The sequence below is a fragment of the Callospermophilus lateralis genome, chromosome 5 (assembly GCF_048772815.1).
Source record: "Callospermophilus lateralis isolate mCalLat2 chromosome 5, mCalLat2.hap1, whole genome shotgun sequence".
Taxonomy (NCBI): domain Eukaryota; kingdom Metazoa; phylum Chordata; class Mammalia; order Rodentia; family Sciuridae; genus Callospermophilus; species Callospermophilus lateralis.
Window position 1 is genome coordinate 146,799,285 of NC_135309.1, and position 17,053 is coordinate 146,816,337.

The window sequence follows — 17,053 nt, forward strand, 5'->3', positions numbered from 1 at the left end:
AATTATAAAAAGGGCTGGGGATGTGGCTTAGTGGTTAAGCATCCCCAGTTCAATCCCCAGTACCAAAAATAAAAGAGTAAATGTTTGGACCGTGTTTATCATATTAACATATAGTGAATGTGATGGTTTGATATATAATTACTAATTTTATTTTATCAAATTGTATTCTCCTAAAGCATCTGAAAATTTTCTAACAATTGAAAATACCTTTCTGCTCTTAGGATACTGGTATCAGCGTCAGGAAAAGGGTAATAAAGATTCTAAGAGACATCTGTATTGAACAACCAACATTTCCAAAAATTACAGAAATGTGTGTAAAAATGATTCGCAGAGTCAATGATGAAGAAGGCATAAAGGTAAGATGAAAATTTACTAATATAAAATTTATTTTTCATAAATATTTGAAATAATGCATATTTATTGCATCTAAATTTTTTTGCTTTAAATATATGCTTTACAAGTGAATCAACATTTTTGGTTTGTAAAGTTAAGAAAAAGACATATTTGACACTATTTCTTTCTTTGTTACCTGGGATTGAAGATGGAGTGCTTTACCACTAAGCTATTTCCCCAATCTTTTCTATTTTTTATTTTATGACAGGATCTTATTAAGTCACTGAGGCTGGCATTGAACTTGCAATCCTCCTCCTGCCTCAGCCTCCCAAATCACTAGAATTATAGGTGTGCACTCCACACAATCTGCTTAAGTAAATACTTTATTAAAATTTTAATCCTAAATTGTAATTTCCATATATACATACATACACACACACACACACACACACACACACACACGCACACACGCATACACTTATAATCATTGATTTGTCCCTAGTTTTTTAAGTTGAGCAAGCATTGTAAAAATGTCTCTCTTAAAATGCAGTAAAAATAGCCAGATATTGTGGTTCACGCCTGTAATCCCAGTGACTCAGGAAGCTGAGGCAGGAGGATCACAAGTTTAAAGTCAGCCACAGCAATTTAGTGAGGCCCTAAGCAATTTAGTGAGACCCTGTCTCAAAATTTAAGAAAAATGAAAATGCTGGGGATGTGGATCAGTGGTTAAGCAACCCTGGATTCAGTCCCTGTAGCCAAAAACCAGGGGCAAAGAAATACTTTTCTAGTTGGATCAAAAATATTTGTTTACTAAGCATAGGTTCTAGGCTAGGCATAATATCACCCAAATTATTTAAAATTTGGGTGATATTAAATTTACCAAAATGAAAAGTTTATAATTTCAAAAAATTAATGGTGATTTTAATTATAAGGAAATTCATACCAGAAACTTTTGGGAATTTTGTTTTGGCTAAATAGGCTTTGTGTTGGACCTAATAAGAATTTGGAGTTGAAAATTTGCCATATTTGTTGTAGTTACTTAATTTGAAATTTGTTTTCTTCTAGAAATTAGTAAATGAAACATTCCAAAAACTCTGGTTTACTCCAACTCCACACAATGACAAGGAAGCAATGACAAGGAAAATTTTAAACATCACTGATGTGGTAAGAAGGATAAACAAGTGGGTGGTCACTGTGGGTCCAAACCTAACTGAGACCCATTGTATCTTATGAAGGGGGAGAGAAATGTAATGAGATATTTGATTTTAATCTTTACATTTAGTATTACTTCCTGCATATTTTTGAAGTTCTCAACAGACACAAGTAAGATTGAAATTGATGTCTTACAAATGCCACAACTTCTTGGCATTTGTTAGTATAAGCTCTTATTGATCATCTTCTTGTCTTCCAACAGTTGAAATCAGAGAGAGAAAAAAGAATAGATATAGTAGCCAAGGGACAGCAACATACAATTCAAAAAATATGAAGTCAGTTTAGCTTCATTTTGGTTTTTAAGCTACAATTTTTGACCCAAGTTTGTTCATGTTTTGAATATAAGAAATTTTATATACTCAATATTTATATTTTGAATATAAGAAATTTTTTATGCTCAGTGACATGATCATCTACATTTTCACTGATACCTTTAAACCTATCATAAAGAAGGTTAAGAAACAAATATCTTTATTTTTATTGTTTTAGACCTTACAGATTTTTCTGATAGAATGCACTTTAAGTTATTATACAAAATTTAGTTCCATATTAATCCTCAATACATTAAATTAATTGATTGCTTTGTAATAAAATTCTGTAACATTGGCAAATGTTTAAATTACTGATAAAAGATAGTTTAACTAAAGTATGATGTTTGGTTTGTTTTTTTGTGGTGTTGGAAATCAAAATCTAGGGCCATGAGCATGCTAGGCAAGCTCTACCCTAAGATACATCCCCAGCCCCCAAAAGTATGTTTTTTTTTTAATAAATTTCTAACTTTGATAGTTTCTGTATCAATTATTTCCCCCAGGTTGCAGCATGCAGAGATACTGGATATGATTGGTTTGAGCAACTTCTTCAAAATGTGAGTATTATTTTGACTTCTGATGATGTGAAATTTATGTAAGGTGGTTCTATACAGACTTTATGATCTTAAAAAATTGTTTTTTAGTTATTTTGTTAAATATTTGTCTTTTGATGGGAGACATTTATTTCACTATGCTAGGCTGAATGTTTTTAATTTCCTTAGGATGTGATCCATTATTCCATTGCCTGTTTTTGAACCACTAATGAAAATTCTTCATTTATGTCTTTCGAGATTATATTTTTTTTCTTATCCCTTTAATCTAATAATAGACATGATATATACAAATAGATATACAGATTGCCTATGTTACTATCATATTATAAAATCCATAGAATTTCCTTTAGTGGTGTAAATATAACAAAAATTTGTTTTATGAATGGAAATGTTTCTCTCTCTAAGAATTTTAAATTATTTTAATTTCAGAAACTTTCAAATAAAAATATTCATCACTCAGCTTCAAAAGTTAGCATTTTTTCAGTCTTGTTTTATCTATCCTCTCATCTTTTCTCTTTCTTCCTTTCTTTTTCTTTTTTTATTTTACCCTCCTGTAATAATTTTTAAACAAATCTCAAGCTTTATATTTATTCCAACCATAAACATACAATACTAACTCTAACAGGTAATGACTGAGCAGGGGGTGATTTACTGTATCAAAGTAAATCGTATATTGTTTCCCATTACCTAATATCTATAAAATGCTCACATTTCTTCAACTATCTCAATGTATATTTATAGTTAATTGACAGTGGGTTCTTTTTTATATAGCTTTAAGATTTTTTTTAATAAATATTTTTGTTGTAGTTGACACAATATTCTCCCTTCCCTTCCCTTCCCTTCCCTTCCCTTCCCTTCCCTAACCCTAACCCTAACCTTCCCTTCCCCTCTTTCTTTCCTTTTTTCTTTTTCTTTCTTTCTTTTTTTCCTTCTTTCCTTCCTTTTATGTGGTGCTGAGGATCAAATCCAGGGCCTCACATGTGCTAGGATAGTGCTCAACTACTGAGCCCCAGCCCCCAAGATTTCTTAATAATAGTTGATCCCTTTCCTCTTTAGTTTTTTTTTTTTTTTTAATGCCATTTGTGTTATTGTAGATTGTCCCACATTCTGTATTTTGTAGATCTCATCTAATGTCTTTGAAGTTGTTTCTCTATCCAACATTTTTCCTATAAACACCGGGTTAGATCTAGAAGCTTAAATAAAATTCAAGTTCAGTGTTTAAGATAAGGACACAAATACTTCATAGACAGTGCTGAATATTATTACATCACATCAAAAAGCACATAATGTCTACGCCTGTCCTTAGTGATTGATCTTTGAGTTTAGGTGTTGTCAGTGTGATGCATTATTATAAAGTCTCTCAGACTGGTTTTTATGATCATTATCTAGACTCAATATTTCTTTCATTCTTAATGTATTAATTAGGTGGGACTTTTCTTTAAAAATAATTTTTTAGGCCAGGTATAGTGGTGTACACCTGCAATTTCAGCCACTCAGGAGGCTGAGTCAGGAGGATCATAAATTTAAGGCCAGCCTCAGCAACTTAGCAAGACCCTGTCTCAGAATAAAAACTAAAAAGACTGAGGATGTACATTAGTGGGTTTTTTTTTTTTTTTAAAGTGCCCCTATATTTAATTCCCTGTCCAAAAGCAAAAAAAAAGAGAATTTAAAATTTTTAAGTTTTATTCCTGATTAACTATCTGGTTACTGTGGAATACAATTTGTACAGAAAATGCTTGATTCTTTTATACTGTCAATCTTCAGAATGAGTTTTATCAACATTCAGAGGTGACTGTTGAGTTTTGTTCATTTTTTAATCAGTGTGAACTAATATATTATGTATATTATATATTTTATTACAATCATGATTTGTTTTGAATCTCAAATTCTCCCATCTTTTTCTAGTAATAGTCTGTTCAGGTTAGTCATGTATACTTTTTTTTTTTTTTTTTTTTGTAAATTGGGATGGTATGGGATTTGAATGTAGGAGCTTACACACAAAGAGTTAAATGTAGCTATAAGAAATTACATTATTTAGGATTACTAAAAAGAATCTAAAATAATATCACTGAATTAGAGCTGTGTATTGTGGGCAAGTTAGAAGCAAAGGGGAGATGTCCATCCAGATTCATGATCTTTTAACAGTGGTAGTTTTATTCTTACATTTTTTGTATCTTTGCTCTACAGTCCTATTTAGTTAGCGAATTAATTGTCCATTCAATTCATGCCTCCTATACTTTCTTACTTTTAGATTCTACCAGCAATTTAGTTTCCAATAACATTCTTACTTTGTGATCTAGTTTCTTAAACAAGCAGAGTTTGATTTGATGAAAGAAATAAAGCTCAAAAATATTTACGCAAATACATGTGACAGACATAATCACCCTTAGTAATTTTAACAATATGTATGCATAAGTTTTAAGAGAAGCTAGGAAGAATATAAACAATGGACTGTTAGAGTTATTGGAAATTCTTGAGTATTATGTTCACACATATATATACATTCTACTCAGTACAATTTCATATATTTCTAATTTTTGTTTTTGGGTTGTGTTCATTTCTTGTAGATCAGTGGTTTCCCATTTATGGAATTAACTTCTTAGGGAACCTTGAAATACTACACTAAATAGCTTGAAATTCATATATGTACCAAGTTCTGCCCATTGACTAAGTACTTATGTTAAAATATCCGTTTTAAAAGATCTGTGGAGTAGACAAAGGGAAATAAAGAGAAGGGAGGAGGAATGGAATTAGGAAACACAGTGAAATGAATCTGACCTAACATTCCTATGTACAAATATGAATATACCCCAGTAATTATAGGGCTGGGGTTGTGGCTCAGCGGTGGAGCGCTTGCCTAGCATGTGTGAGGCCCTGAGTTCTATCCTTAGCACCAAATAAAAATAAATAAATAAAGTAAAGATATTGTATCCAACTATAACTAAAAAATAAATTTAAAAAATAATTATAAGTAAATAGCAGAAAGATCAGTAGAGGAAAGGGAGAAGAAGTATTGGGGACAAATTAGAGCAAATTATATTTCATACTTTTGTAATTATGTCAAATGAAATCTATTGTCATGTATAACTAAAAAAAAATCAAGAAAATAAAAGTAAAATAAAATATCACTTTTAAATATATGGAGCTAGCTGGGCCCAGTGGTGCACACCTGTAATCCCTAGGGAGACAAAGACAGAAGTATTATGAATTCAGAGGCAGCCTCAGCAACTTGGTGAGACCCTCTCTCAAAATAAAACATAAAAAGGGCTGGAGATGAGGCTCAGTAGTTAAGGGTCTCTGAGTTCAATCCTCAGTATTTAAAAAAAAAAAAAAAAAAGTATGAAGGTATCATTTCCTTTAAAACCTTAAATGAAAAAAAATAAAAATTTTAAATGAATGAAGTCATATTTGAGTTTTGTGCCATAGTTAAGTAATATTTTTAGTTGTAGATAAACACAATAGCTTTATTTTATTTATTTATTTTTATGTGGTGCTGAGGATTGAACCCAGTGCCTCATACATGTGAGGCAAGCACTCTACCACTGAGCTACAACCCCAGCCCTCACATATTTTTATTTCTAAAAAAAAAAAAAAAAAATTAGTTTAACCATTACCATATGTTTAGTACTTTCCTAAGAAGCTCTACATAACAGCCTTCAAAAGGTACTATCATAGCCCTGTACACTAAAACTGAATTGATTTTATAATGCTATTTATTTTAATTAGCTTATAATCCAAAACTGGTGAATTTTTAGTGTATGAAGAAAATTCACACAATGAAAAAAATAAGGATAGTCCCATGTTTTCTCTCTTTCTGGGTAATATGATCCATAGTATGGTCTTCTTGAAATTTACAGTTAAACACTACCTCTGTCTACCAGTAAATGAATAAACTAACTGTGATGATTCTATACAATGTAATAGTACTCTGCATTAGAAAGAAACCAGAATATTAATACATGCATCATAAATGACCAATGAAACATTTTGCAGAATGAAATTAGACTTAGTGAGGTGTGTATGTCATTATTCCATTTATGTAAAATTATATAACAGACCAAACTATTTGTACTAGAAAAATTCAGAGGAATGGTTGAAGAGAGTTGGAGACTAGGAAAGAACTTGAGGGAACTTTCAGGGATTATAGTAATGCTGTATGTCAGTGTTACTAATTGGTGCATCAGTATTGCCTGAGGAATTCTTAGAAATGTAAATTTTCATGCCTTCCCCAGATTTAATGAATCAGTAACTCTGAGGATAGGGCTCATCATTCTATACTTCAATAATCTCTCCAAATGATTCTGATGAAAGGTAAAAACCGAGATCTCTATTCTCTATCTTGGTGTAGGGGTTTGTGAGGTATAATGGTGAATCTGACAAAAGTGAGCAAAGATATGCTGAAGATTTACCCATTTTATTACATATACATTTTATCTCGGAGGGAAAAGAGCGGCATATACTAGTAGTTTGCAAATTACTTTGAAATGCATCAAAAGTAAAATAGAAGATACTGCAGATATAGCTAAGTGATAGAGTATGTGTTTAATAAAATATTAGTGGTATAAAATCTAAAGGGTAAGTTGAGTGTATTCATGGTGAAAGAATTTTTTAACTTATTTGTATGCTCAAAATTTTCATAATAAAATATTACTGTGAAGTACCCAAATCATTTGGTATGTTAGTACCTTTAAAACATTTTTAACTAGGAAAAATACTGTATTAGAACATTTTATGTACCTTAATTAGTATATTGTGAGTGCACAGCTAGTATACATGCATGTGATTAAAAGAAATGATCATTTCCAAGGATATAAGAAAAAAATTAATAAAATTTAATACCTTTGAGTAATAAATTATAATAAAATATTAATTCATTAATTTGACAGAGAATACACTATAAAACCTAAAATAAAAATAAAGCAAAATGAGGAACTGTTAAGAGATTTTATCAAAATCAAGAATACAAAATATTCATCATGTGGCTATGGTTATAGTTCAGCAGTAGAGCTCTTGCCTCTCACGTGTAAGGCACTGGGTATGATCCTTAACACCACATAAAAAGTAAATATGTGCCAAGATGATTATAAAGTGTACGTGGAAATGTAAAGGCAAACAAAAACAACTAAGCTACTGTTAGAACTTATTTTTAAAGATAAAGTAAATGAAGATAATAACAATAATAAATAAATCAATACTAAACATACCAGTAGAACAAGATAGCCTAGACCTACATTTGCTATTAAGATGTGGCAGTGCAGATTACAGAAGAAATGAGGTTGGAGCAATTGACTATTCATCAGAATTTTTTTTTTTAAATCGATTCTACTTGAACTCAAAAATCAACTCCATATAGATTAAAAAAAAAAAAAAAACCTTTGAAATTTTTAAGCAGAAAATAATCGGTGAGTACATTTTTTTTAACCTTTGTGTAGGGAATGATTTAAAGAAGTCACAAAAAAACTGAACCTTAAAAGATAGATAAGTTTCACTGTCTTAAACTGAAGAACATTTTTAAATCAAAAGACATCTTAAAGGGAGAAGACAAGTCACAGAGAAAATATTCTCGACATATACATAACCACCAAAGAATTAATATTAACAATCTATGTAGAATTTCTTTGTTTACAAGCAACATAAGAGTCCTAGTAGGATAATAGGTAAAAGGCTTAAACTGTGTTTCATAGGAGAAATGGTATAAATGTCCTATAAGGTGTTCAACCTCATTCGTTTGAGAAATAGAAATTAAGATCACATTTTATGTCATTTAATTGGCAAAAATTGAGAAGTCAGATAATAACAAGTGATGAAAAGGAAGTGGATTAAATAGTTAACTTTAAAAACAATTTTTTTTAGTTGTCCATTGACCTTTATTTTATGTATTTATATATGGTACTGAGGATCTAACCCAGTACCTCACACATGCTAGGCAAGCACACTACCACTGAGCCATAACCCCATCCTCAATAGTTAACTCTTAACACTGCTAATAATTAAGAAAATATTAAAAAGGTTGAGCATCTCTAATTTCAAAAAACAAAATCCAAAATGCTCCAAAACCTGAAACTTTCTGAGTGCCAAAATGATTCCATGAGTGAAGAATTAAATACCTGAACTCCTGTGACAGCTTGCAGTTAAAACTCAGATGTAGGAAAATTACCTTCAGGCTAGGTATATAGGTTTATATGAAACATATGAATTTCATATTTAGACTTAGATCCCATCCCCAAGATATCTCATAATGCTATTTGCAAATATTCCCAAATCCAAAACACTTGTAGTCTCTTGACAGTTTGAAATAAGGAAGACTCAACCTCTACAATCACTTTGGAACAAGATTATTTCACAAAATTATCTCATGAAGTTGAATATTCATACATGCAATGACTCAGCAGTTCCACTTCAAGGAATATACACCAGAAAATCTTGTGTGTGTGTGTGTGTGCGCCAGAAGATATATATACCAGACAAATATAGTTTTATGCCACTAAAATTGGAATTAACCTACATATATATAGAAGAATGAATAAATGAATTGTTATACAGCCATGAAAATGAATAAAATCCAACTGCAGGCAACAACCTGGATTACATTTAGTGGCTTAATGTGTGAAAAAGCAAGTCACAAAAGATTGATCAAATATGCTACCTTTTCAAAAGTTGAAAATCAAAGAAAACTATAAATACTATATCAGCTTAGACTTAGACATGTCTTTAAGCCAGAACATTACAAAATTTCTTGAGCATGAAACCCAAAGATAAGAGTAAGTACATTGAAAGAGATAAATTATTGAAAATTTTTTATTGAGTTTGTAGTATATCAGTTACTTATAATCAGTAAATATAAGGATGCATATAAGTCAGTGGTGATAGTGTCATGAATCAAAATTTACAGTTCATTTATGTGTGCCTGAAATATTGGAGATTAAAAAGAAAAAATAGGAATGAGGAGACTGTTTTCTACTCCTTCTTAAAGAAAACAAGCTAAATGTAATTGATGTTGAAGGCTACTTCAGGGAATGAGTTACGGAGTGGGACAAGAGTTATGACAAGTGGGACAGTTCAGAGTTGAAACCTGATAAATTAAATCTGTCTGCTTTATTTGATTAATATTTTAATTGAAAAAGGAGACAGTGCATATGTTACATTAGTCTAGTTGCTGTCAGTTTATTAATCCATGCATCTTGTAGGAAAAATTCAGGGCTGGAGATGTAGCTCAAGTGGTAGAGTGCTTGCCTAGCATGCATGAGGCCCTGAGTTCTATCCCCAGCACTACAAAAAAAAAAAAAAAAAAAAAAAACGGTTTAAACTTGTGCTGTTGCAAACTAGCTACATGCATTTTTGAAAACTTAAGTTAATTTGTAATTTTACTTAATTTTTACTTAATTTTAGTTCCTCAATCCCACTAACCAGTGTTTAAAAGCCACTTATGACTTATGCAAACATATTGGATAAGTTTCTTAACAGATATAGAACATTTGCATTAATAATCTGACATTACTGAAATTCTTAATAGAAATAAAATATAAATTTTGATTCCTTTAATATCTCCAGAATTGTATTAGCTAATCATTATTAGCAAAACAGATATACCTTAATGATTTTTCCTTGGATCTATCATGAAAGATTGGATTAATGCCATTAACTTAGAAGTGATCTCTATTTTCATCTCATTATTCATAGTATTTTTAGCATTTTTTATAAATGATTTAGAAGATAATAGAAGAAATTGTTTTGTGTTTGCCAAATTTGAGATGTAATCACATACAGATACAGTTATGTTATTAATTCTTTAAAATAATTAAATTAATACCGAATGATATTCTTTGTTTGGGGTTGGAGTAACAGAAAGAAGGAAAATCATCTTTTCTGTATATCTCATATTCTACTTCAGGTCCAACACACAGCATAATAAAATCGTTTGAAAGTATTTGTAAATTATTGGTTTATATTTTTAAACATGTCATATATTTTTGTTGTTAATTTGACTTTCAATATTTGTTAATGACAAATTGCAAAGCATATTACTTACAGACACGTTTAATGTGTTTATTATTATTGCCTAATGAATAATTATACTGGGATTTTTTTTTTTATATATATATACATATATAGTTGTTGAAGTCCGAAGAGGATTCCTCATATAAACCTGTGAAGAAAGCTTGTACTCAACTTGTTGATAACCTAGTTGAGCACATTCTTAAATATGAGGAATCTCTAGCTGGTAAGACATTTTATCTATTGGTCCTTAAGTTTGATATTATAAGATATTTTAAAATACGTTGGACACATTTCTCATCTTTACCTGTGATTCTGCTTGCCTAATAATTATCTACTTTACTTTTCAGTGAAGTTTCTTTTTACTATATAAATATCTGTTTAATGATGCATTCTACATTATACTTTTAGAGATGACTAAAATTATCTAGCACAATATAGTAAAAACATAAGCCTCATCTCTTCTACATATCTTTCAGTCCAGGGTCTCAAATGTATTCAGGTAATGGTACTTATCACAAAACTATTTGATATCTTTTAAATCACATAAAATTTTCTCTCAAATGAAATTATTTTACTATTTTGTATTATCACACTATTTATTACAAATCTGAAATTTTCATCAGTTGTAAATAATTATAGAAAAATACGAAAGTCATAATTAATACCCATTAGCTGAAAGCTTGTAAGATAAACGTTATTTTCCATCCTAAAGCACATTAAGGAGAAAGACAATTAGCCTCAGTCATTCTTCATGCTGGGGACAGATAAGTGTCTTAACAGAGATACCATTTATGACACCCAAGGAAATTGTTGATATTCTTAATATTTTTATAGCATTTTTTTTCTTTTAATTTTTTCCCATTTTCCATGTGTACCTCTTTTTCCCTTTTATCTCCTTGTTCTGTTTTTTATTCTGGTTTTCTTCATCCTAGATTTTAACAGTGATACTGATGTCCTGTCCTTTCTTGTTAAAATTTGCTAATTCCCTCAAAAAATTAGTTTCTTATAAACTAGTGTATCTCCTAATTAGTATCATTTTCTTCCCACCTGAAGAGCATTTTTTTAACATCACTTTTATTTTTCAACATTTTTCAGCTAGAGCAGCATCCCTTTTTTCCCCCAATATCCCTTAAAAACAGTATCACTTTAGCTAAATTGTTTTTGTTCCTTTTTATACCACATTTATTCCCAAAAACCCATCCCTGAACTTCCCAACTTCCATTTTACTTTTTTAACTTTAGTCCTATCCTCTTAGTGTGAAACTTGCCTTTCATAGTGATGTCTCTTTGTCCTTTATCTTCAATGTATTTAATTTCTATAACAGAAAAAAAATGCAGAATAGTATCATAGGAAATGCTAGTCTATTGTATTGAGACTATCCTGAATCTATTTAAGGGATAATATTGAATAATTGAAATAATATTCTGTGTTATTTCCTCTGCTTTGTCATATTTTAGTGTTTTATTTCTCTGTTTTTTCAGACTCTGACAATAAAGGTGTGAATTCTGGAAGATTGGTAGCTTGCATAACCACTTTATTCTTATTCAGCAAAATAAGACCACAACTCATGGTTAAACATGCCATGACTATGCAACCATACCTTACCACTAAGTGTAGTGTAAGTATAATGTTATCTTAATGTTCTTTCTTACGTTAAACTTCCAAGTATTTTAAATTTAGAATTCACATTTGTTACCACATTCTCACTGACAGATCAGCTTTGTCATTTACTTAAATGTACATTCTAATATTTGTAGCAAGTATATTTTAAATAAAATTTAGGCTTCATTTCTCTGTACGTTCCTCAAGACAAATCCTCAATAATTACTTAATACATGCAGCTATTATTAAAACCGCAAAGGTGAATGAAGCAGAGTTCCTGTCTTTGAGAAACTTATTATCTTTTGGATTCTGAGTTTGATTTTCCTTTGTTTGTCATTTAGAATATATTTATATTATATTAATCATTTTTATAGCAGAAGTATATTGAATATGGAAGATCTAGTATCACACCAGAGATATTAGACTAATTAATATTAGATATTAGATATTAATGTTGATATTTTAGATCAACATTAATGTATACAGTTTTCCAAAATAAAATCCAAAAATTAAAATTGAAGTAAAGCAATTTAGCAAATAAATTGAGATTTTTTTTAAAAAAATATATAAGACAACATTGTGGATGTGTTATCTGTTACAAATGCTAAATTTTAAAATACTAAAATAAGTTCAACATACTATGTTTTCAGTATTTCTAAGGAGCTAATTGTAACTGTTTCTCTACTATATTCGTTTTTCTTTGCTGCTGTTTTAAATAATCTGAATTATAAGTGAATGTGAAAACCTCAGAATTTAAGAATATTTTAAGGACTTAGGAGAGTAGCAGAGGATAAAAAATACATTAAAAACAACATATATTACTTCTGAGATACCAGTTCTATCTTTATGTCTTGTATTAAGCCAGAAATAAATTGGTTAATGTGTAATCTGACTAGTAATAGCTCATATTTATTAAACACAATTATTAGGCACTTCGAAGAATTTTGCATGCATTGTCTCATTTGCTTGTTAAAGTTGGCACTATTTTATCCTAGTTTTACAAACTGGGAGACTAAAGCTTAGACAATATAAATAACTTACCTAATGTCACATAGCTCCCCAGTCCCAATGTTAGAATTTAGTTCTATGTCTGTCTCCCTCTATCTAGAGTCTGGACTATAATGTAAATGTCCTTGCATGATTTTTAAGGTTTTTTTTTTTTGGTTTTATTTTTGTGTGTGTGTGTATTGTTTGTTTGGGGTACTAGGGATTGAAACCAGGGGCATTTTACCACTGAGCTTCATCCGCAGCCTTTCTATTTTATTATTTTGAGGACAGTTCTCACTAAGTTGCTTAGGACCTTGCTAAGTTGCTGAGGCTGGTCTTGAACATGCCATCCTCCTGCCTCAGCCTCCCGAGCTGCTGGGATTACAGGTGTGTGCCACTGGGCCCAGCTATAACACTGTTCATATATATTTAAGCACTTCTGCTTTTATTCCAATGGGATGGATTTTTAGGACTGGACTTGCTAGGCAAAGAATGTGATTTTTTTTTTAGTTTCTGACTTTTGAATAGATCTTACCAGATTGCTGGGGGTATGTTTTACAACCTTTTTCGAAATCTATATGTGACCATTAATGTCATTAATTTTGTATGCTTTACCAGTCTAACAGATATAAAGGAATACTTCATTGTTGCTTCAATTGTTTTCTCTGACCTCCAAGAAAGTTAAGCAATTTTCATAATATTGAGCAGATGTTTTTTGGTAAATTCACTATTCATATCATTGGCTCATTTTACCTTTGAATTATGGGCCCTTTTTCAGATTTTGAAAGCTCTTTAAATATATAGCTATTAAACCACCTTACATTATATTCATTTCAAATACATTTTTCTTATATTCTGCCGCTCTTTTATTTCATGATCTCCTTCATTATTTAAGGTTCTTTTCTAGATTTTTAAGATATTTCACTTACCTCGTTTTTCAGCCTGGTATTTAAACAAGTTTCAGAAAATGCTGCTACTGCTTTTATTTTCTTTTAAGTAAAATGTTAACAGTGGATCTCAAATAAATTTATCTTACCCAACAAAAACTCTTAACTTATCCCCTTTTGCTTTAAGGAGTTAGGAGTGAGTGATAAGGAAATGACAGAATTCCTGTGTTACTTACAAAATAGTATTCTTTTTTTCCACCCCCCAATGTATTTATTTAGTCCTGTGGGAATCCTTAAGGATGAACGTAAGGTAGGAAAATTTTTAACCAGTGATATAGTAAGCTCAAAAAGTCCAGATGAAGGTCGGTAATCAGTTGCTAAAAACAAGGAATGGTAGCTTGGCTAGATTAAAAGCATACATTAAAAACCTCACTCCACCAAAAAAAATAAATAAATAATTTTGGTCACCTTTAAGAGACTTTATCATAATCCTTTAGTACATTCTTCAATTTTTGTCTTAAAGTTCTAACAGTTTTTAAAAACATGTTTGGTATTTTTTTTTTAATCAAAGAAACATTTAAATTTAAAATAAAGAAGACTTATGCCTAGTTTTAGGGTTGTTGTTTTTTTTTTTTTTTTTTTTTTTTTTTTTTTTGTACCAGGGATTGAATCTCAGGGGCATTTGCCACTGAGTCACATCCCCAGCCCTATTTTGTATTTTATTTAGAGACAGGGTCTCACTGAGTTGCTTGGCACCTCACCATTGCTGGCTTTAAACTCTCGATTCTCCTGTCTCAGCCTCCCAAGCTGCTGGGATTACAAGCGTGCACCACCACACCTAGATGGGGTTGTACATTTTCCATCACAAAGTTTAACACAGGATTAACACAGGATTTACCATTCTCAGCACTATTGACAGAGCAGGATTATTCATTGTTGTTAGAGATTCCAGTATTCTTTGCATCATAGGATGTTTAGCAGCATCCCTGACCTCTGTTCACTAGATGACATCTGTGCTCCCATCATGACAAGCAAAAATATCTGTAGACATTGCTAGATACTCCTCAGTAGCAAGTGGAGAGCCATCTCATCCCCAGTTGAAAACTACTTGGTTAATGTACCCCAGTTTGAAAAATACTAATCTTAAAAATATACCAGTCTTTGTAAAATGTTCTGCTAATGCTTAAATAACTTTTGTTTAGCATTAACTTGTCTTTTCTTTTAGGAAAAAAAATAACTTTAGCAATGTAATTAAGTGACCCCAGGTTCACATGGTAGGTTAGTGTTAGAGCTGGAATCCAGATTTTTTTCTTCTTGTTACTCTTCCTTCCATACTTTAAACAAAAACTCTTTTCTAGGTAGACCTTTTTATTTTTCTAACTGAAATTTTATATACATATGTCCCATAAATGCCTCCAAATACATAAATTTGTATATAGTTTCATTTTAGATTTTGGATATTTATATATTAATTTTGTTCTTATAGACACAAAATGATTTCATGGTTATCTGCAATGTTGCAAAAATCCTAGAACTAGTTGTACCACTGATGGAGCATCCAAGTGAAACTTTCCTTGCCACTATTGAAGAAGATCTAATGAAGCTTATCATCAAATATGGCATGACTGTAAGATCCGGTTTACCACCTCTGTATTAATTGATATATAATTTGCAGATGATAACTTATAAAGTATTATTGTGTCAGATTAAGTTCCAATGTATTTTATTATATTTTTAAAGCAAATATATATAAAGGATAAAATTAATAGTACATTTTAACTTCATCTTTAACTTTTACCTAAACAGTAACACTTTATTTATCTTTTAGGTAGTGCAGCATTGTGTGAGCTGTCTTGGAGCTGTTGTTAATAAAGTAACACAAAATTTTAAATTTGTGTGGGCCTGTTTCAATAGATACTATGGTACGTTCAATGCCTGAGCTTTAAAATTATTCTGCTAGGTTCTGAAGTGTGTCTAATTCATTTTTAATACAATTGATAAAGGGTAGCATCAAGAGAATTATAATCAGTGTGGTTTTCCTCCATGGTCCACAATCAGAATCCTCTGTCTGAACATGGTGTAGAGTCACACTGGTATCGTAATCATACACGTATATAGGGTAATAATGTCCATCTCATTCTACTGTCCTTCCCATCCCCCCACCCTCTCCCTTCTATTATCTTTTATATTCCTTTAAAACTCCTCTATTATTCAGAAACTTGTCTCCTTACAAATAAAGGCTGATAAATTTTCTGTCTACTATGTAAAGTAGAATTTAAATATTTCTTCCTACATTAATTATTTTACCCTTTAAGAAATGTACCTATATTTCTAGACATATTAAATAATTGGAACCTTTACTAAAAACTAATTATAATTCTTTAGTAATTATTTGAACCTCATAGTTTAACTATAATAGGTTTATTGTAAATAAATATTACTTATCTTCATTAGGTGCCATTTCAAAATTAAAAAGTCAACACCAAGAAGATCCAAATAACACTTCACTTCTAACAAATAAGCCAGCACTTCTTAGATCCCTTTTTACTGTTGGAGCACTGTGTCGGCATTTTGATTTTGACCTAGAGGATTTTAAAGGCAACAGTAAGGTAAAATCATAATATTATTATTGTGCTATAAAACAGTCCTGTGTGGCCATGTGAGCTGAGAATGACTATAGTGACAATGGATGAAGGCAGCATTAGAGCAGTCAGGTTAATGAGAATTCTGAAAGCAGCACTACTCAAAGCATGGTCCTCAGACTTGTTTCTGATCCATAAACTGTGTATTATTGGTCTATGACAAGTTTTAAAGTTTCCACCATCATCTATATCAGCTCTTTAATAGTCACACTATTTAGATCAGTACTTTCCCCCACCCCTCCATTTTCTCAGTGAATGGAGCAGTGCATTGATTTACATCCCAACACAAGCCCTTTGTCACAATCTGATACTTTGAATGTGACTATTCTAAAATAAATGGAATTGGGTTTTATTTGTTTTACGGTGATGGAAGTTGAACCCAGGTCCTTTGTGCAAGTAGGCAAGCACTCTACCACTGTCCTCAACCCAGTTTATTTATTTTAAAATTCACATGTGGAAATGCTCATTGTTTCTAGGCCTTTTTTTTTTTTTTTTTGATAATTAAAAATTGATCTAAATTACTCTTTTTG

At 30.9% G+C, this 17,053-nt stretch overlaps 1 protein-coding gene across 4 annotated transcripts in view; it reads left to right on the forward strand.

Annotated features, from left to right (window-relative positions):
* The window catches only part of Nipbl (NIPBL cohesin loading factor), a 178,679-nt gene that overhangs the window by 143,277 nt on the left and 18,349 nt on the right, over positions 1-17,053 (forward strand). For all 4 annotated transcript variants that reach the window (XM_076857381.2, XM_076857383.2, XM_076857382.2 and 1 more), the window contains exons 30-37: positions 222-356; positions 1,399-1,497; positions 2,357-2,410; positions 10,520-10,628; positions 11,887-12,023; positions 15,368-15,508; positions 15,710-15,803; positions 16,336-16,490. In XM_076857381.2, coding sequence (XP_076713496.1) covers positions 222-356; positions 1,399-1,497; positions 2,357-2,410; positions 10,520-10,628; positions 11,887-12,023; positions 15,368-15,508; positions 15,710-15,803; positions 16,336-16,490 — 924 coding nt within the window. The remainder of the gene's footprint in view (positions 1-221; positions 357-1,398; positions 1,498-2,356; positions 2,411-10,519; positions 10,629-11,886; positions 12,024-15,367; positions 15,509-15,709; positions 15,804-16,335; positions 16,491-17,053) is intronic.